The following is a 22,038-nucleotide window of genomic DNA, read 5'->3' as shown; positions in this document are numbered from 1 at the left end:
AAGGAACCTGAAAAAAAATATATATATATACACATACACATATATATGTATAAATGAACCACTCTGCTGTACACCTGAAACTAACACAATATTGTAAACCAAATATAGTTCAGTTTTTTAAAGTGTGTTATATAGAACAAGATTTCTTATGGCCTGAGTTTGACTGAGTCCACTATTGATATGTAACATCAAATATTCCTCTTATGGGGAGAATTCAATCTTTTAACCTCCTTTCCTCTTGTCTATTCAGCCCTCTGCGCACCAGGTCACACATCTGAACAGAGAAGCAGCTTTGTGCTTTCTCTGTGTCGCATGTCTCCGTACCTCCTTCACATCTGTTGTCTTTAATTCTTTCAGTTCTTCATACCTCCATTTCCACACAGACAAAGCCGACTCCAGGCGCTCGATTTCTTTTTCCAAAGATAAGCGCATCCTAAATTGAGAAATTAAAAGCAAAAGAGCCTTACAATTTAAAAATAATTTTAGGAATGCAATCAATTCTAGGTTTTTCTTTTTTTTAGTTCTTTTTTAGATTTTCTACTTTCCCAATTTTTGATATTTGCATATGATCATCATCCTGACAGAAAACTTTTTCCAGCTTACTAAAAATTACAAATATTAGAGTTGGTTTAATTTGCTATTCTGCTACTTGGCTTTACAGTAGCTTAACCATATTTAATTCAGCTTTGCCAGTAGCAAAATAATGGGCTTTCTGCCTGATTTCTCGTGTATTATTCATGCATTTTTTTCAATGCCTCTTATTCCTATTGTTTCCTTACATAGGAGGATATTTATGTTTGCAATTTTAACATGGTTTTTATCCAACTTCACATTGTGACTGTATGTGAATGAAGAATCCTTTGATACAACAGAAAGACCAAGGAGCCCACCTAACAATTTAAGGAGTCAATCATTTATTGGAGATATAAAAACACTTTTTAAATATTTGCAATTTTGTTTGAAGAAAGCGATTCCACAGCGATCTTTATTTCAATTATTTAAAATAATTGAAATTAATTTTTCTATTTATAGAATAAGTGTCAGAACTAGGATTAAAATCTAGTCCTTTAATATCTCAATCATTGATTTTTTTTTCCCATGCCCACAAATCTATTACAGTGAGTCACTGAAAATAATTGCTCATTTCTGGTTGTTATGAGCATATATTGACCTTTGCAAATGGCCAGTCCTCATCTGTGTGGTAGACTAGCTTACTGTTAGAAAATACTCATTCTCTTTCCTCTACTTCCGTGGACAGAGCTGCTTTCCCCATCTGTGGATTTTAGGCTTTGACAACGCGACATTAGCCAACGTGACAGATTGCAGAAGTCTGAAAAGAACTTGTGTGGTGACGTGTCTCTTATGCCTCAGCCATTAGAGTGAAAACAGTTTCTCCCAGGAACTGCTGTCCCCAGATAAACATATGAAGCAGATCTGAGCCCAGCCTCGCCCAGGAGCCAAGCCCTGTGGAGGTCAGCCGACCGGACCTTCCCTGCAGCCACCTGGGCAAAGCACACGGTTGTCTTAAGCCACTGGATTTTTATTATTATTTTTTTAATGCAGCAAAAGATATCTGATATAGAAAACGATATTTAAAAGGGGATGCTGCAAGAACAAAAATGAAAGATACGTAGACTTAATTTAGAGACCAGATGGTGGACAGGGGCTGGAAAAACACAGTGATAAAATATAAGAAATTAGTAAAACAGTGATACATGTTAGTTAGTGGTGAAACACATGGTGAAATAGAAAATGTGCCTGACGTTACCAGTGAAATGCCAGTGGGTGCAACGTGGCCGAAGGCTTGAAAAGCATTTGTGCAGCTGCACTTACTTGCTTATATTTAGGCCATTACTATAAGAAGTACATACCCACGCTGGCCCATTGCTCCCCGGGGGAAGGAAAGAGCCCTGAATCATAACTGAGTTTCCCCTGCAGGACCTCGTTCAGAGTATCCAAACCTCAGAGGCTCACAGGCTTCAGCTCAATAAATTCTGATTGTTACATGTCTCTAAGAGTCTGTGGTTGTTAGTCACAGCCTTACTGTATTTATAATCAGCTGATACACACATGGATCTATTTCAATGATTACGTCACTAGAAAGATCTTAGGAACATACCCACCAGGCTAGAAGACACACCCAGAATCAAAATTGAATGCCATTTGCATATTTATAAGAAATATGAATCTTCTAGGTAGCAATTGTATGAAAGTAATTTAAAGTAGAATTAGGCTGCAAATATATTAGTTTAATCCAATTGACAGATAAGCAGCCCATTAAGGTGTTACATAATTATACTTGCATGAATCAAGCCATAAAATTGAAAGGGGATAAAAAAGAATTTGTTGTTACAGTTTAACTTCACGTCAAAAGACCTGGGTTACAAAAATTACCAGCACTGTTTATAGGACCAGAATTTGGAATCCCTTACTAACACAGCAAATGTATCAGAACTAACAAAGGAAAGGCTCAGTATAGAAGTCTAGGTTCTAGGAACACTCTTGTAGGAGTCCAAGCTCCAGGCTAACAACCGTGGCCAAAAATTCTGACAGAGAAACAAACTCAGCCAGCTGATGACATCCCAGCTGCTTCTCACGGTGTGACTTTTGTCCTGAGTGACTGTGTTTGGGATTTCAAGAATTAAAACATTAAATATAGAAACAGTGAAGAAATTGGATTAAGTACAGAAATAATGAACAGCCAAACACTAACATTTTGTGTTAAATATAGAAAGAATATGTAAAAGCTATTGTACATTAAAATACGGTTTATATTTGGCATTTGATTTTTAAAGTTTTGGATAATAAGGCATATTTGAATATTTAAAAGAAATTGAGTATTGACCTGAACTTGTAAATTCAGTTGAAAAATATAACAAAATTGTACTGTTTGGGACTTCATTAGTATGTTTAAGAGTCACCGTATTTATGATTTTGATTTATTAGAATAACATGAGCAGAACAAGATAATTTTTTTGTTAGTGATTGAAAATCTTAAAAAGGAAAAGGAATATGTTAAATTAATAAAATTATTTTATTAAAGGATATTAATCAACTACATTGTGTAATGAAGGAAACACTGATAAATCTTCTCAAAATTAATTTTTAGAATTATTATATTTCTAAATACACTAATATAAAAATATACTGGAAAATATGAGAAAAGTCTACATTTTAAAATTTACAAATTCAAAATTATGCATGTTGAGAAATCAGTGTCAAGTTTTTAACATTACACGCTAATAAACCAAATGATGTTAGCAAAAAAGCTGAGATTACCATAAAATGATTTATAATTACTGTAGGATAAATGCTGATCCTCAAAAATGTCATCAGAATTACTGGGGTAACTATTCCCTCAAGGGTTTTATAAGAAGTTCAAGAAAAAAATTTCAAACCATCTACTAAATTTTTAATTTTAGTTACATATAAATATAGATACACTCTAAAGGTATAATTATGTCTAGATTCCATCTAAACTTAGACTAAGTATTCAAAGCCAGTTCACAAAATAATAATAGAATTTTGCAAAGTATATTCAAGTGAACAGATAATCAATTGTATTTATTGAAAGGAAAATTAGTAATATTTAAACTATAGCATTATTTATCTCTTTAAGCTCACATCTTAATAAAATAACATTGATTCGTTTACTAAAAGAAAATTATGCATTTTATTATTTAAAATGGTACAATTTAGTCAGAGAGTGACAGAATGGTCAACTCATAAAAATGTATTTAATAGCAACATGATGCATGGATGTTTTTTCATACAGCTTTATAAAAAAGGTTTATGACTGTTTATGCAAGGAGTCATTAGGACATAAATATGCTGCACTCTTCAATTTATGCAGCGGAGGGCACTCCTAAATCCTTAATTTTGGTCTAATAAATTTATTCTACATTTTAGAGAGATTTTCAAAATTCATTAATTATACAGTTAAGTTTATAACTGAAATTTAAACTATCACCATATTGTTTGAACTACAAGAAGGCAAACAAAATTTTACTCTAAAGGACATTGAATATTTTTTGCACAGTTTCTTTAAAAAAACAAAATTACTAAGACGAAGTTCAGAAAAAATAGAATATTTTAAAATGATGATATAAACTTTTAAAAAATTCTTGAAACATTATTATCTGGCAATAAATATTAATCATTTTGAACTGTGGGAAATTTCATTGTAAAATATCTAATCTTTATTTTCTTAAAGGTCTATTAATGTCAAATGCTTTTGCCAGACAAAAATAACTAATTTATAGTAACATCTAGATATTCATTTTTCTGTTAGTCCAAAACTTAGTTAGTATTAAATGATAACTAATAATTTTTTTACAAATATATTTTTAATTAGCAACATACTTGTCATTTTGCGATTTCACTCTCAACTATTTACAGCTACATCTTTCAGCAGTAAAGTCTTTCAATGTCTTTCATTTTCGGCATCCTTCAGCATTTTCAGCATCTTTCAGCAAATTTGCCAAAGCCATACATAGTTAATTTAATTAGAAAAGAGATGACTTTAAAGAATACTGTTAAGCTCGTAACAACCAAAAAAAAAAAAAAAAAAAAACAGGTTTTGCACAGAAAAAGAAACAATTAACAAAACGAAGAAGCAACTTATGGAATGGAGGAATTATTTGCAAACCATATATCCAATAAGGAGTTAATATCCAATATATATGAGGAACTCACACAACTCAATAGCAAAATAAACAACCCAACTAAAGAATGGGCAAAGGACTTGAACAGACATTTTGGCTAACAAGTATATGAATAGGTGCTCAACCCCACTAGCCATCAAAAAATAGCAAATAAAAACTACAATGACCTCATACTTGTCAGAATGGCTGTTACAAAAAAGACAAGAGATAACATGTTGGTGAGATGAAAAGGTAGGAATATTAATTGGTACAACCATTCTGGAAAAAGGTATGGCAGTTTCTCAAAAAGTTAAAACCAGAACTATCATGTGATCTAGCAGCCCACTTCTAGGTATGACAGCCAAGGGCAATGAGCATCTCCATGTTCACTGAAGGTTTAGTCACAATAGCCAAGATGTGGAAAGAGTCCACTTGTCCTTCTGAAACTAAATGAAAAAAATGGAAAAAAAAAAAACTTTCAGTCATTAAAAAAAAGGAGGAAATCCTGCCATGTGAGACAACGTGGATGAGCTGGAGGACATCAAGCTAAGTGAGAAGCCAGCACAGAAAGACAAGTACTGTGTGACCTCACTTACATGCGGAAGCTTAATGGTGGATGCCATGGACTGGAGGTGGGGAAAGCGAGGAGACACTGGCCAAGGGGTGATGAGCGAACAGCATGGTGACTGTAGTTAGCAACACAGTACTGTATACTTGAGATTTGCTAAGAGGGTAGATCGTAAGTGTTTTTACAACACACACGCACAAATACCTATATGAAGTATGTGTTAATTCCCTTGACTGTGCTGCCCATCTTTCACAACGTATGTGTGTATCAAAACATCACGTAGTACACCTTAAACATACACAAATTTTATCTGTCAATTAGATTTCAATAAAGCTAGAAAAATAAATAAGTACTGCAAATGATGTTTTTAAAATGGCAAAGATTTACCATCTACACCATTAGTAACAGTGAATAAAGTAGACCCAACTTTCTAGCCTTTAACCACGTTAAATCAAGTAAAATTAACCAGACTTGCATGCAATTTGTTCATTATGTTAACTGAGGTATGTATTATTTCTATCTTATGCAATCTATGAGTATTTTCAATTTGCTGTACCGTCCAAGATTTCAAAATTTCACTTCATTGAGAAAAAAAAAAAAGACACAACATTTAGTGAAGCGAAGCAATTGAAGCTTACTGCTCTAATACCGAAAACAAATTAAGAAAATAAAATTGAAAGAGAGGTTAAAGCTTAGATTAACTGACACAAAGCAAACATTTTCTAAGGGATGTGAGTATCATCTGTAGTTTAATTTTAGAACTAATTCGAAATGTTGAAAGAGTACATCAAATCAGTTTACCTCACCGTCCTCCTTCAGATCTGATCTGGCCAAAATTCCTCTTCCTAAATGTTTAGGTACACCTGGCTCTATAAGAGGACCAGTTTTCACACCCCCACATCAAATTTTCTACCTGGGAAGTCTTCTTTTTTTTTTTTTTAAGAGATAAGGAGTACACACATTCTCCACACATGAGCAGTTTCCAGATACTGGGTAATTATTCACCACACTGAACACTACTCAGAGTATAAACCACAGATAAACGTTAGTGTTTTCGATGAGGGGGCTGGTGGAAATGATTCTCTGAGTTCTCGAGGTTGATTCATGTGCTCTAGTCAAGAGAAGTTTCCCACTAGCTGGGAACAGAGGGAAAATTACATTCACATCTTCTCAGCTCCAGCCACCCACTTGCGGAGATTCCAGGGGGAAGAATTGGAAAGATTAGACAGATTTATAGAAGCAGCCCATACTGTATCCTTGGGAAACATCCTCTTGTGATAGAAAAGAGGCTTTCCAACCGCCTCCTGTGGGTTGCAGGCTGATGTTAATTCATGGACACGTCACACCCGTGGGACTGTTTCCTAAAGAGCGAGAAAGCGAAGTGGAAACAAAGGGCCCGTTTCCCTCTTATTCTCAGCCCATCTATGGTTTATGCACTGAACTTGCTGAGAACTGGAGGAGTTACTTACTATGTGAATTGTTCATTTATTCCAAGGAAGTCAAATACACATGTCTGTGTCCATGTATATGAGTCAGAATGTAAAGATACATGTGTGTATCATTAAAACTGGCTCCTTGGGGAGTTTACCCATAGGAAATAGCATTTTCACCTTGCTCCGATTATGTTATGTCAGTGTTGTGAAGAGTGGGCTGGAGAGAAGTCTGTAACTCCTAAAAAGTTAAATCCTTCAAGAAATGAAACCCAGAGGTTAGAACTTGACTGAGACCTGTAGTTCCAGATAAAATTAAGTGTTAATATGGGTACAGGCATAAAATTGAATATGTTTTTGTTCTCTTTTCTACTAATGGTGATTGCCTCTTTTAGGAAATTTACATTGATGGCAGAATAATAAATATTTATTGTATACCACAGACGCTTGTGTTACCACAGCCTGTTCACATGATGAAGCAGAGACGAAGAATCTGAAAAAGGAAATTAGTGGCATGAATAAATTTCAGGGGGACTAGTGAGAGACTTCTGGCTAACAGAAGAGAATTGGCAGATAAAGAGCTTACATTGGGAAAGGCTTGTGTGCATACCATCACTATTTCAATCCACTGGAAAGCTGAAGCCATTATATAATATATAATTATATTCATGCTTTGTGATAGATATCCATCACTCCCAGTTTTTTTATTCTGCCCCTTAGAAGCCTTATAAATAAGGAAATGGACAAATAATGATTTTCAGATTTGAGGATCATATTTTGAAGGACATCAAATATTCTACACAATGCCGATAATTTTCTAGGGAATCATGAAGGAACAACAACAACAAAATAACATAATAAGTAATTCATATTAGTGGCCACTTTCCCAGACATTGTTTGTGTTTGATCCTCATGAGAATTCAGTGAAGCAGGCCAAGTGATGCTATGGGACTTCTGAAGCAAGGTCATTAAAATACCATATATTTCTCTCTGTGCTCTTAAGATATTCACTTTTAGCCAAACCATGATGCTGTGAGGAAGCCAAGTGGCCACACAAATAGGCTACATGCAGAGGTTCTGACTGAGACCCCAGATGAGAAACAAGATGAACTGCCAGACACGGGAGTAAGATGGGAGTCAGATGATAACGGCCTGACACCTGAAGTCATGCCCAGCCTTGAGCCATCCCAGATGAAGCCACGTGTAGCCAGAGATGAACTGTCCGCTCAAACACACACTCAAGATTCATGAGCGGAATACATGGTGACTGCTTCAGTAAAAGCATTGTTTGGGAAACTTTGTTATAAAACAATAGATAATTGGAAAACAGTCATCACTATCCGTATTTTCACACAGTTGACAATAGTACACTTTTGGCCAAACCACTATCATAGCTAGAATATGTTAGAACTAAGATGAATATCCAGGTGATTTAATCTCAAGTCTAGTTCACCTTCCTCTATAACACAAATGGTCTATGAATAAAGCATCTTTTTTTGCAATTAATACATTGCAAAATTGTGAGCTGTCCTTTATGAATATTAACATATCTACTCATTTTTATTGACTCACTGAAATCTACTAATGCTGTAAAAGTTAGATAATACACAGGCTATTGAAACACATACATTAATATTTCAAACATAATAAAGGTGAAGCTACCAAAGATGATGAGAACAATATAATGATAAAAGAATGATTAAACACTAGGTATTATAAGTTACTTTTTAAAATTAAAAAAGTGAATATAAATTTCAAACTCATTTTTAAATATTAGTACTTAATGACTAACTATAGGTGAAATACATTATCAAAGGTCCAGTTTACTAGACTTAACAGTTTCAAGTCTGAAAGTCAGACTTAGTTACAGAAGACAATGATTAGTGCTTACTCTCTTTCTTTCCATAAGATTTGTTGGAACTCATCCAGGTGCACCTGCAAAGCCGAAATTTCAGACACTCTATTCTCCAGAGGCAGATTTATTGCTTGCAGTCTTAATCCAGGTCTCATTGCACAATTTTCAGAACCACCATTCTTGAATAAATCAGGACAATCTAGATTGAGTTTCATCTCATTTAATCTTAGTGGGTCAATAACTGAAACTTCTTCCTGAAAGACAAAAAATACAAAACAAGTTTGTTGAATTTAAAAATCTAATGTAGAAAAGTCATGAAGAAAACATATTTTTGGCAGAAAATTAAATGTAATGATTCGGAATCAAATTCATATTTTCATTTATTTATCGTTCTCGAATAGTGTTGTATGACCCAACTTTAACTTATATTCTTCAGGCTCTTTTTTCCTTTCTATGTTCTACTTTATTGTAATAAAATACAGCTCCCTGCAGCCTTTTAAAATTTTTCATTTACAATGGATCTATGTTATAACTACCATAAATCCCTTACATCACGGAAAGGCTTAACATTTTAGATGGAATTATATAAGAGCAAGATACCGATTTTATGTTTTTACAGATGGAATTAAATAGAAAGGGGTAAAAATATAAACTAATTTAAAGAGATAACATGAATTCCTAAATTTTGCAAAGTATATTTCATGAGTTGTTAATAGTATTTACAAGATTTTAAAAAAATATATGGCGGATGTTTCATCAACAGATAAACGTACAAACTGCTAGATTAAAGTTTTAAAAATTCTATCGTGTACAAAACTCTCTGAAACTTCAAGATTCAAAGTATACCAAGAAAATCCAGGAGTGGATGGTGTGAAGTGTTCCCTAGATGCATTTGCCTATGGTATGCATTTGCCTATGGTACCCATTTTACAGGAATTCATTGTGAAGCCAGAGTCCCAACCCTTGGGAGATGTTTAAACTACTGTATGGATAATTTATTAACAGTAGCTTACTACGATAAACAGAGAGAAATCTCTTTAAACATTTTCTTCTAACATAAAAAAAAAATACAGGGTTAATTTTGGCTAAAATATTAGTGATATCAGTAATATGGGCTGAATTCTGTCTCCCCTGAAACTTACACATTAAAGTCCTAACCTCCACCCTCCCCATCCCGTGCCTGGAAATGTCACAATATTTGGACATAGGGTCTTTAAAAAGTAATTAAGTTAAAATAAGATCATTAGGGTGGGCCTAGTGATGGTATCCTTGTAAGAAGAGGAGATTTGGATGGCGACATTCACAGAGAAAAGACGACGTGACAACACAGGGAGAAGACGGCCCTGCTGACACCTGGATCTCACACTTCTAGCCTCCAGAACTGTGAGAAAATACATGTCTGTGGCTGCCCAGCCCGTCCGTGGTACTTAGCTACCGCAGCCCAGACAGGCAAGCACAGCCAGCGCTGGATGGCTGTTTCCCTCCCCTCCCCGTTACCACGTGTGGCGTTCAAATACACACATAGTCCCTGGGTGCCTCTGGATTTTTTTCTGACCTTACTATTTGTGTTCTCCTTTGTAGGAAATTCTCTCTTTCCCAAACACTCTCTGATGGACTCACACATTTTGGGACCAATTTGAAATGGGTCTCTCTGTGCATACGCCACGTCTATGAAACTAGCAAGCTTCGGATCCTGGGAAACCCTTGCTTCCAACTCCTCCTTTTGATGTGATGGACTTTGCTGCTTTTTCAGGGCACTCAGTTCCTTCATGGCCAACTCTAATTTCATTCTGAGTTGTCTTCCTTCCTCTCTGGCGCTGTTCCTTTCAGCTCGAACTTTACTCCACTTTTCTCTCCAGTTGGCAGTGCAGTCTGACCACCACCGCATGGTCTTCTCCATCTGAGCCGCTCTGGCCTTGACCTCCTCCAGTTCCCGCAGACGGAGTTCTTCACAGAGATCCCAGTCGCTGGTGCTGCACCAGGGAGCACAGAATTTGTGAGCGGGATGAGATTGCAGCCCATAGAGTGGGAAACAGGAGCTACAGGTGTCCCTGGGGGATGAGGCAGGCGCTACCAGGTCACAAACTGGCTTAACTGATGTTGGCTGCATCTGGAAGATCCGTGTCTCCTCAATTAACCGATGAATGGAATCTAAATTCATATTTATCTTCTCAGGCCTAAGAAAAGACAGAGAACATAGTTACATCTGAATTTCCTCTGCAATTATAAGAGCAAGCCCTACATTTAAAAAAGAAAGCTGATGAAAACAATGCATCTTTTCAATATTGCATATTTTCCTTCCCACTGGAACTAACAAGGTAGAGCAATTTATGCATTTGCAACTAGATGCAAAGAATCAGAAATTGCTCATATTTAATTTTGCCAAACAAATACAAATAAATATATAAAGATGCAACTGGGGATAGCATATGACATGAATTATTCATTTTAACAAATATAGTTCTTCCCAGGTAAATATTTATTGCAACACATATTGTCCATTAACTACTCAATGGTCCCATTCCCCCTGCTAGCTGAAGCACAACTTGTTCAGGTGGAAGGCAGAATCTGTTGATCTCTGGGAGGATAAACCCCTATTCCCACCCCAGGGGCTAAATCGTGATTGTTCTAAATCTTCCTTGATTCCATTTAATTCACCATTTCCTTCCTCCCTCCATTTAATTCACCATTCACTGGTCTTAAAGCAGCATAGGACCTGGTTCTGGCTGACGACATGTGAGGGCAAGTCTACTAGAGAAGTTTCCCATCTAGCAAAATGTGAAAACTTCAGAATAAAAAAACCCTTTTTTCTCTGCTTTCCTCCTGCCCAAACAGAGACACGATTCCAGAAGAAGGCAAGTGCAACAGCCACCCTGTAATGTGAGAAGTGGTGAAACGGAAGGATGCAAAGAGTTTGAGGGCCTGGGTTCAATTTCCAGTACTGCCATTAAAAAAATAATTAAATAAACAAACCGAACTACCCCCTCCTTTCCCCTCAAAAAACAAAACTAGAAAAAACAACAAAACTAAAATAAGCACAAACGCAAACATTTTAAAACATGCATATTTATGTTTTCCAAGAGTCATTATTGAATTATAAATTGCATTTATCCCATCAGATAGAAATTATCTTTATCTTAAAGAATTAGCATGGAATTCACGTGATAAGCCCTGCTTTTTTCTTTTAGCTGACTCTTCATTCCTTATCTCTTTAACTTATTATTATTGCCAACAATTGTGGAAGCCATGTATCACTGTTTTAAATCAATGTGATGTTTTTCTTTAGTCTAGGTTTTCAGGAAAAATTATTTGAGAAAAAATAATATTTCTTAGTTAATGCTCATTAAAAAATTAACCTCATTTTTTATAAAATAAACTATTTCAGAATAATCTCTCCTCATAGCATCTTGATGTTACCGCTACCATTTCCAGACAATAACGTGTTTTCTATACTTCAAGAAGCTAAAAAGAAAAAAGGTTCACTACATTAAAATATTAACCTTTTAGGTCATAGGTAAAAGTGATCAGTCTTACTTCTTTGGAATATGAGTAAAGGAATAAAGAAAGATCCAAAATCCACAATCCATTTTATTAAGTACCAATGTATCATTTGCAATGAGCCTTAGAAAAATAAAATTTCTGTTTTCTGGCAGGCTGATCATCTTGAAGCTTTTATAGTGCTTTGCCTGCCAACCACAAATTTAGGTTCGGATAATTTAGAATTTCTTGGAGGATGTAACACAATTTAACTGCTCTTATGTAGTACTTGGGGTGGCAATCAAGTTCAAGAAATTTCTGTTTAAAATATCCCTGAAATGTCTTACCACTGAACAAATATTAAGACATAAAGATTTTTATCCAAGATTGGAGTTTACAGCTTAAGTATATTTCTTCTAATAATACAGATTAAGTCTATGTTACTTACTACCCGTTTGTATGGAAGCCTGGCACTTGCTGAATTCCTTAGCATTTTTTAATATTTATGTTTATTTCAAGGATTCAGTGAACAAGGCCACAAACTATTCCAATTTTCTCATGCAATCTAATACAACTTAATGGTGCCAAGTAAGTATGCCAAAATATTCCTTGAGACCTTAAGCCAAAAGTTGAAATTAGTATTAACTGTGGTGAAACTATAAAGCCCAGTTGAATCTTATTTTCATTTAAGAATAACCTTGCTCCTATTTCCAGGTGCCTAAGAGTCAGAGCACACATTTTATTGGAAAAAATAAAGCAAAAAACTGGTCATGTCAAAGATGTTGTCACTTCCCCGATTCGGACAGGTGATCCTGCACCTGGAATTTACATGGCTAGATATATACCATTTTGTATAATTTCATAGAGATTAAATAATATAGAGAAGAATGTAACTGTATACATAAGTACTAGTTAAAAAGAAATAAATAAAATTCAGAAGAGCACATAGCCAACAACTCAAAATTGTCATTAAGTCAGAACATGAGGGCAAATTACCCTGTGAAGTAATTCCTGTTGCAGTTGCACAGCAAACCAAGCAGCGCTAAGTGAGAGGAGCTATTATGCTTTTCATGTTCCCCGCTTGCTCTTTACATAAAAGCTGTTCATTTGTTAAAATCATAGATTTTCTTTAATATTGAATTCATCAACATTTTCCAATATTTATGTCCACTTTAGGGTTCTGGTGAACAAAACCACAAACTATCCCAGTTTTTCTGTGTATTTCCGGAGCAGAATTCCTGAGCCATTTATCCCATTCACACTTGCTCTTAAAGAGCGTGCGCGGCTAAGTCAGAAGTTCTCCATGGATCTGGCTACACTTTGTCCTGAACCAGAGGACGCGTTTTCATGTCAGTGTGACTCAGCCATGTTTTCTTACACCCGTTTGATGGAACCTGTGCAGTCACCCAGCTACTCTGTGTCAGCTGACTGGCAAGTGTTCACAGGCTTAACAATGGAGTTTGGAGAATACAACCCAAATGACTGTCATATTGACTTCTGAAATGCGATTATAAAATTTTTTAATACGGATATGCATTCTAAAGTTTTGTTTGATTTTCCCAACAGCACGTTCTTTACATTAACAATCCAAATTGGCTACAATGTATCCCACAACAAAAAGCAAAGAGAAAAAATTGAAATCGGAAGCAGAGATGCTATAATTAGAAGTTTGTGAGTTGTATCTATGCATAATATTTCAAATTCTTTGCCTCATTCACCCTACTTCTTACTGAAGCAAAGAAATATTCAAATAAAGGCATATATGATACTGTTTGTTAAGCTTTATTTCTTACGCATGATCTGGAATTTAAATTTTAGTGTAAAGACTAATACGGGGTCAAAGATTAAACTCGCTTCAGTTTCACATGGTCTGGCACCAGCCTCCCTCCCTGACCTGGATTCCTACGCCTCGTCCCTTCCTTCCCCCACAGCTCCAGTCATGCTGACTTTCTTCTTGTTCTTTGAAGTGGCCAGACTCATTCCTGCTTTGGGACCTCTAAGTGGAATTCTCTTCCCTTGGTTCCTTGGATTTCAACATGTTCTTCTGCTCTGAATATTTAAAATTGTAAAGGCACTGAAGGTTGAAACTAAGAGGGTAAAATGCTAACAGAAGACGTTCAAGCATCAAACTCCAGGTCTATAATAAAATCTGTGTAATGAAACTATTTTAAAAACAATTTTTAATGTATATTTTACATGATGCTCATGGGAGTGGGTAGGTATGGACCCTTCTTGTGCTTCTTATAATAGAAAAATCTAAAAGCCAGGCAGACTGGGTAGAGAGAGAAAGGTAGAAAGGTGGCAGGAACACTCCATGCCCCATCCTCACATTCTTAGTCTCAGAACAAGGTTTTCTTTTGGAGTCTAGTTTTCCCCCATCGATACAACATTATATAGCTTGTCCAAAAGGAGAAAATGAAAGAATTAAGGTCTTAGTACCCTACAGGTGCCTTCTCAAGCCACTTCAAAAAATATATATATGATACATACATGAGTATGTATGTATATACATGTGTATATGTGTGTGTGCACACAATGTATGTATACCTATACACATACAGAAAACACATAATTTAACTGGGTTGTATATGATTTTAATAGTATTATTTAGCAGATTGAACTGCACCTTGGTGTATATTTAGGAATGTCAACAGCACTTGGAGAAAATAATTCCTTCACATCAAATCACTTCTCTGTTTAATCTGTTTTTGCTACAATTACACAGGAACAAAGACTTAAGAAAAATTAGTTATTTTCAATGTATTTTGGATGTGAATTTCTTTTTCACTATTCTTTCCAAGGTTCATGTCACATGTAAAGTTTTTTTTTTCAGATTCAAAAAATAGAAAGTATCTGCATAGCTTATCAAATTCTCAATAAATGTTCATTTTGTTGCAGACTATAAATTAATCATCACTAACATATGTTAAGATTATATTTTTACATCCAAATCATACATGTTTACTATGCATGGTTTATGCTATGACAGAAAAGAGCAGGGCCTATTTTTAAAGTCTAGACTTTTAAAAATTATTTGACAGATTTGGTGAAGTAGAGGAAGACATGTGGTAGAAATAGTTCATTGAACATTCACTATCATTAAATGGTAAGTGGTAAGGTAAAAAAAATGTGAAGAATTACTAGGAATACTAACAATGTTCCAAAATCAAGTACAATTTAAGAATAAGACAATTAATTGACTCTGAGTTAACATTAACCAGAATTATTTTCAATGTCCTTCAATGCCACTGAGTAATCTGAGTAATGTCACTTTGTGTTTATGGCATTTAGATTTGAAATGAGAAGACTTTTTGGTATTATTCAGAATCTACCCATTATTGATGTATGTTGAAATCCAAACTGAAATTTTGGGTTTGTAACTTAGTGTAATCTTGCCAAAAGTTCCCTGAAAGAAGCAGCTCAAGAGAGTTCTCGGGCATTAAATATAAAAAAGAAAAGAAGAAAACAGCCTAACATATTAAATTATAAACATATGTTTGGAATTTCCTTTGAATTACTCATGAGTCTAAACCTTAAGGGTAAAGAATTTAACAAAACACATTTGAGGTTTCTGTAACGCAAAACATTTGAAAAGTTAGCCAGTGAAATCAACCACCCCAAAGGCAGAGGAGATTTCTACTCTTAATATTGAGTAAACTGAAACTTCTCCCCTACTACTGTGAAATATCTGTACTGTACAATTAAAATGTCCATCCTTGTTATGTACCTTTGTAATAAACATGAATTAATCCATATATTAGACAGTTGAAGGTGGAAGACAGTTGAAGATTTTTGTTCGTTTTTACATTCTGTAGCCAGAAAAACTAGGAAATCAAGAGAAAATGCAACATAAGAAAGACAATATTTAAAAATAGGAATTCTCCTAGGCTTTGACTTACCCTTTCTCACCTAAACCATAGCAATTTTTTGTATGATTGTGCTGTTGACTAGTATTTCAGAGTACACAGGTACCTAGAAGCAAGGGACATTGAAATATTATTCAGAAACTTAGTGCATTTTTATGCTCAAATTCATTGTTTTTTCCAATGTTTTTCTGGTGTTATCCCCAAAATAATCATGTTTTTTGAACAATGCCTATCAATGTTATTAAATAATAATTTAATTTTAATGTTGAAAAATATAGATAAAATATTAAGGTAGCAAAAGTTGCATAAAAATATATTTTTACCTACCTAATTTTGTTTTGTTTTGTTTAATTTATTTTTTTAAACAATTTTTTATTGAGTAATAGTCATTTTACAATGCTGTGTCAAGTTCCAGTGTAGAGCACAGTTTTTCAGTTATACATGAACATATATATATTCATTGTCACTTTTTTTTTTTGCTGTGAGCTACCACAAGATCTTGCATATATTTCCCTGTGCTATACAGTGTAATCTTGTTTATCTATTCTACATTTTAAAATCCCAGTCTGTCCCTTCCCACCCCCTGCCCCCTTGGCAACCACAAGTTTGTATTCTATGTCTATGAGTCTGTTTCAGTTTTTTTTTTTTTTTTTTTTTTTTAGATTCCACATATGAGTGATCTCATATGGTATTTTTCTTTCTCTTTCTGGCTTACTTCACTTTGAATGACATTTTCCAGGGACACCCATGTTGCTGCAAATGGCGTTATGTTGTTGGTTTTTGTGGCTGAATAGTATTCCATCGTATAAATATACCACCTCTTCTTTACCCAGTCATCTGTTGATGGACATTTAGGCTGTTTCCATGTCTTGGCTTGTAAATAGTGCTGCTGTGAACATTGGGGTGCAGGTGTCATTTTGAAGTAGGGTTCCTTCTGGATATATGTCCAGGAGCAGGATTCCTGGGTCATATGGTAAGTCTATTCCTAGTCTTTTGAGGAATCTCCATACTGTTTTCTGCAGTGGTTTTCCTTGCTTCCCTCTCCCACTGTTAATGATTTAGATGTCTTCTTTTACAATTTTGTGTTTATTCTGTTTGTAGTTCAGGGAGTTATCACCTTTCCAGTTATGAGTTTCTCATTTTTGTAGAATCTTGCTTCTTTTCTATTTAGAGTTCACCTGTTAATATTTCTTTTAGCATGGGTTTAGTGTTGCTAAACACTTTTAGTTTTTGCTTGTCTGTGAAGTTCTTTATCTCTCCTTCTATTCTGAAGGATAGCCTGGCTGGATAGAGTATCCTAGGCTGCAACTTTTTTTCATTCAGGACTTTGAATATATCTTGCTGCTCCCTTCTGGCCCCTTAGTGTTTGTATAGAGAAATCAGCTGAGAGCCTTATGGGGGTTCCCTTGTAACTCACTCTTTGTTTTTCTCTTGCTGCCTTAAGGATCATTTCTTTATCCTTGACTCTGGCCATCTTGATTATGATATGTCTTGGTGTGGGTCTATTTGGGTTCTTCCTGTTTGGGACCCTCTGAGCCTCCTGTACTTGGATATCTGATTCCTTCTTTAGGTTTGGGAAGTTTTCAGTCATGATTTCTTCAAATACCTTTTCAATCCCCTTTGTTCTTTCTTCCCCTTCTGGAACCCCGATTATGTGTAGATTGGCATGCTTTATATTATCCCATATGTCCTTTATATTGTTTTCATTGTTTTTTATTTGTTTTTCTCTCAGCTGTTCTGATTGGGTGCTTTCTGTTGTCCTGTCTTCTAGGTCACTTAATCGTTCCTCTGCATTATCTAGCCTGCTTTGTACAGCCTTTAGGTCAGCTCTCATCTCAGCAAATGAGTTTACTAATTCTACTTGGTTCTTCTTTATAGCTTCTATTTCATTTTTGACATATTTTATATCTCTAAACACTATTTCTTTTAGTTCCTTCAGTACTTTGATCACTCCTTTTTTGAAATCTTGATCTAGTAGGCCATCAATGTCTATTTCCTTGATTGTGCTTTCAGGGGATTTCTCTTGATCTTTTAATTGGGAGTGGTTCCTCTGCTTCTTCATATTGCTCATATCTCTCTGGCACTGTGGCCAGTGGGCAGGCGGGTCTCCCCCCTCCCGATGCTGCAGTCAGATGCTGTGCTCAGGCGAGGCATTACCTACCTAATTTTTAAAGCAATTGTAATTTCAGTAAAAAAAAAAAAACTTTGAACTTTTAAGAGTGATTATATCTAGATTCTGTGTGATTTAATTTTCTCCTTTATACTGATTTCTAATATATATAGTGTATTTGTTCATATATATAAACATACAGGCTTATGTATATATGACCGTACATTTTCATATGACTTTATAAAAATAAGTTGGGACGTATTCCTTCTTTTACTTTTAGGAAGAGTATGTGTAAACTTGGTGTTGATCCTCTAAATATTTGGTAGTGCTGTGGTCTGAATGTTTGTATCCTCCCCAAATTCATATGTTAAAATCCTAATGCCTCATGTAATAGTTTTAGGAAGAGAGGCCTTTGCAAGGTACTTAGGTCATGAGAGTGGAGCCCTCATGAAAGGGATTAGTGCCTTTATAAAAAAGACCCCAAGAGCTTACTCACCACTTCCACAAGTGAGGACACAGTAAAAAAGCACCCACTATGAACCAGACCTGATTCTAATGAATATAATATTGCAAAAGTGATGGGATGTCATTTCTGAAATTAGGTAATGAAAGGACACAACTTCCATCTTGCTAACACTTTCTCTATTGTTCCCTCTCTTGGTCATTCTGATGAAGCCAAGAGCCATGTCCTAAGCTTTCCTGTGGAGAGGCTCCTGCGGCAAGAACTCAAGCCCCTCATCAACAGCGTATGAGAAATTAAATCCTACCCACAGCAATTGTAGAGAGCTTGGAAGCAGATCCACCTCAAGTTGAACCTAAAGACCACCAAAGCCCTGGCTAACACTTTAACTGAGACCTTTGAGGGATTCAGAGACAGGACCCAACCAAGTCACACCTGATTCCTATCCTACAGAAACTAAGACAACAAATGCTGTTTTAAGTCACTAAATTTTGGTGCCATTTGTTATGCAGCAATACAGAAAGACAATCCACTACTCTTAAAATCCCTCCCTCAAATTATCAGTTATCATTGCCACTCATCACAGTTTAGTCTAACTTAACACAAAAGTGTGAATATTTAAGAAATAAGTGTTAAAAGTTACAATTAAATTCATACCAATGGAAAAGTTAAATGATATAAAAACAGGGGATAGGAAACAGTAAATCTCAATCCAAATGCCAATCACAGGATTAAGAGAAAATAAATTTTATGGTTTCTTCAGATAATGTTAAAATGTAAAAGGTACATGGCACTACAGACATGCAGCATTCCAGGAAATAAGTGCAAAAAATATTATATTATCTTGTTTAAATTAGCTATGTTGGCATTAATCAAAATTGGCTAGTCTTTTTGAGAGCCATCACAAGAGAAAGTTACTCATGCCATTAATTTATAGGAAGAACATTGTGTAACCAATCCAAACAAGTAGAAAACCCTCACAAACCAAGCAAATGAAATATGTAATTAGAGTGATCACCACAGATTAACAAAATTACCTTTCATTGGTTTTGACTATTATACTTAAGCTAATTGAAATTCAAATACAACTCTAGAGTTTATAGACAGCTTCAGGTTATTAATTACTCTTCTAAAATTTTGATATTATTTTGACAGCAGAGAAGGTTCTTTACAGATTATGCTGAAATAGCTAAAAGACTCCAGTTACCACACACACAAAATTGAATTTTCAGAAAAGTCCATTTTTAGTCTCTGTTGATATTTGGGAAATCAAAAACCACAAAGGAGAAATCTTTTGGGTTTTCATGAGTATATTTTGGCTCTTTCAAGAGGTAACAGTAACAGGAAATATAAATTGACATTCAACAACGCCTTTAACAACTTAAAATTAGAAAATGAGGACGGTGTATGATTCACTTTCCTAAAATGCTTCTCAAGAGCACATGACTATCTACAATTACAGAAGACGTGAAGTTGCTCTAGCATGCTTAATTTATTGCATACGATTTTCCTCTCTAGTGATAAGTGAAAATGAGCATGCTCATTGTTGTTAATTTTTACATTTTAATATTCTGATAGATTAATTTATATAAAAGTATTTTTCACAACTTACAGCAAGATATTGCTTTGCTTTTGGAAAACTGAAAACTGTCTACTAGTTATTTAGAAATTTTCTTTCCCATTTTTGAATGTGAAGTACAACCATATGAGAAAAGCTTTCTATTCAAACAGCACTATATTGAAGTTCACTAGTGCTTATCTGGGACACATAAGGTGGTGTTAAGATCATGAAGTCCTGCAATTTCATCAATCAGATTTGACTTGAGGATGATTTGGTTTTTAAGTGCTTATTAACTAGTATATTTTATAAAATTTATATCTTTAGATAAGAATAATTTCTGCAAATCAAGTGATAGATAAACAACTGTTTGCCATCTTAAATTGAAATTTGGAGACAGAGAGAGAAAAAGAAAGAGTGAAAGAAATTGTCAAGCATTTTCCTAAGCATTTCATATATCTTAACCTTTTGACTTCTCACCATAACCCAAGAGGTATGTCTGGTTGTATTTCTGTGTCTGTGCCTCTCTATTTTCTATTTATTTTGAGTCCGCATGTGAGTGTGTGAGAGTGTATATATGCATAATAGACAAATACATTCTTCAGCTCAGCAAAAACCTATCTCATATTTTTATTATTATATGTTATTTTTATAAGTTGTAATTTCACAGAGCCTCTGGCCTAACAGAAGAGTTTCAAATATTTATAATTCCACCTTAGTCTGGTTATTCTGTATTATTCAAATGATGACTTGTGCACATTTCACTGTTTTCACTTCTCTGGGTATATTTTTCCCAATAAAATCTATTTTAGGAATGTGATTAAAAATCATTTAAAAAAAATTCCCATTTCAAACTAAAATACCAGTTTGACATGTTAAACATTTATCCATTTGCATCTGTAAAATCTCAGTTTTAAACAATAAAAAATTCCATCGTTGGAAAACTTTACAGCAGTTTTTGTGATATTTAGAATGGGTTCCAGTTTCACAGTTTTACAACTTTCTAAGTTGAAGTGCTATTTGACCTAGCATACTTGGTAAAACCGCTACACCCACTATGTCCCAAGTAGAACTCAAATCTTGAAACTCTTTGACAGTTGACTCCTAAAGGAATTTTGAAATTATTTTTGGATATTTTATTTTTACCCAGAACTATATTAAACAGTGTTTATTTCTTACTCAAAATGGTAGATTATGTGTTTTTAAATTTAAAATGGTGTTATTTATTAATTAAATACTACTGATTTTTCCCTAGAAAATAAAAAAGGAACTTGGAAACGTATTGTGTGTATTAGCCTGCTGCCTGTATTTGGCATGGTTTCACATTACACTAGCTAGCTTCCCATCTAGAAGACTTCTTATTTTTCATTATCGAGAAGAATTTGGAAGAAACAAGGTTTGTTTTCTCTCTAGGGTATTCAAGTGCTGTATTTGAGTTCAATAAAAGAGTTAGGAAAGAGATTATAACAGTGCATTCCAGCAACAGTTAATGTAAGTTATAAATATTATATTTATGAAATTAATACATAAAAAGTTTATAAAGTACAACATCCTGGAAAGTGCAAACTTAAATATATTTTTAAACAAGTAAAAATAAGAAAAATGACTACACTGAATTTAAGACAAGCAGCAAGTATTTAGTTTAGTCATTGCTATTAAGGGCCCAGTGAGGCTTGTTATTGCCTGCATTTTTTCTTTTTTGACTTAAACATGTAGTCTTTGTGCCAGATTTTCATTTAGTGTGAAGGACAAAAATTTGCTTCTGGAAACTTCTTTAGGCTGGGAGATCCTCTACAAAACACAGAAAACGAACCACATTGGATAGTCAGTTTTTCTCATTTACTTCATTCTAACCATATGAATCAGATGTCAGTTCTAATGAGAGAAAGAAAATTAACTGATCTATTTCTGACTATTAGCTTCCTCAGGAAGACTCTATAATCTTGACTTAGATTAGGTCCCCCTGCTGTGATCTCTAAACGCTGATACTCATTCTTCATAAATGTCTAATGGAGTTGTGATCCATGTTTTAAAATCATTTGATTTCTCTCTATCTCCCCCCCAACTAGCC

At 34.7% G+C, this 22,038-nt stretch overlaps 1 protein-coding gene across 9 annotated transcripts in view; it reads right to left on the bottom strand.

Annotated features, from left to right (window-relative positions):
• The window catches only part of CCDC102B (coiled-coil domain containing 102B), a 318,630-nt gene that overhangs the window by 147,020 nt on the left and 149,572 nt on the right, over positions 1–22,038 (bottom strand). For 7 of the 9 annotated variants that reach the window (XM_074355387.1, XM_074355386.1, XM_074355384.1 and 4 more), the window contains 3 exons: positions 10,052–10,673; positions 8,533–8,750; positions 325–433 (listed from right to left, as the gene is read on the bottom strand). In XM_074355387.1, the coding sequence (XP_074211488.1) occupies positions 325–433; positions 8,533–8,750; positions 10,052–10,657 (933 nt within the window). In that variant the 5' untranslated portion in view covers positions 10,658–10,673. Of the gene's footprint in view, positions 1–324; positions 434–8,532; positions 8,751–10,051; positions 10,674–15,872; positions 15,946–22,038 lie in introns of those variants that run through there. The other 2 variants (XM_074355385.1, XM_074355391.1) reach the window with 2 other exon arrangements.

This window comes from Camelus bactrianus, chromosome 30, assembly GCF_048773025.1.
Source record: "Camelus bactrianus isolate YW-2024 breed Bactrian camel chromosome 30, ASM4877302v1, whole genome shotgun sequence".
NCBI lineage: Eukaryota > Metazoa > Chordata > Mammalia > Artiodactyla > Camelidae > Camelus > Camelus bactrianus.
Note: the sequence above shows the minus strand (reverse complement) of the source record. Positions and strands in the feature narration are given on the sequence as shown.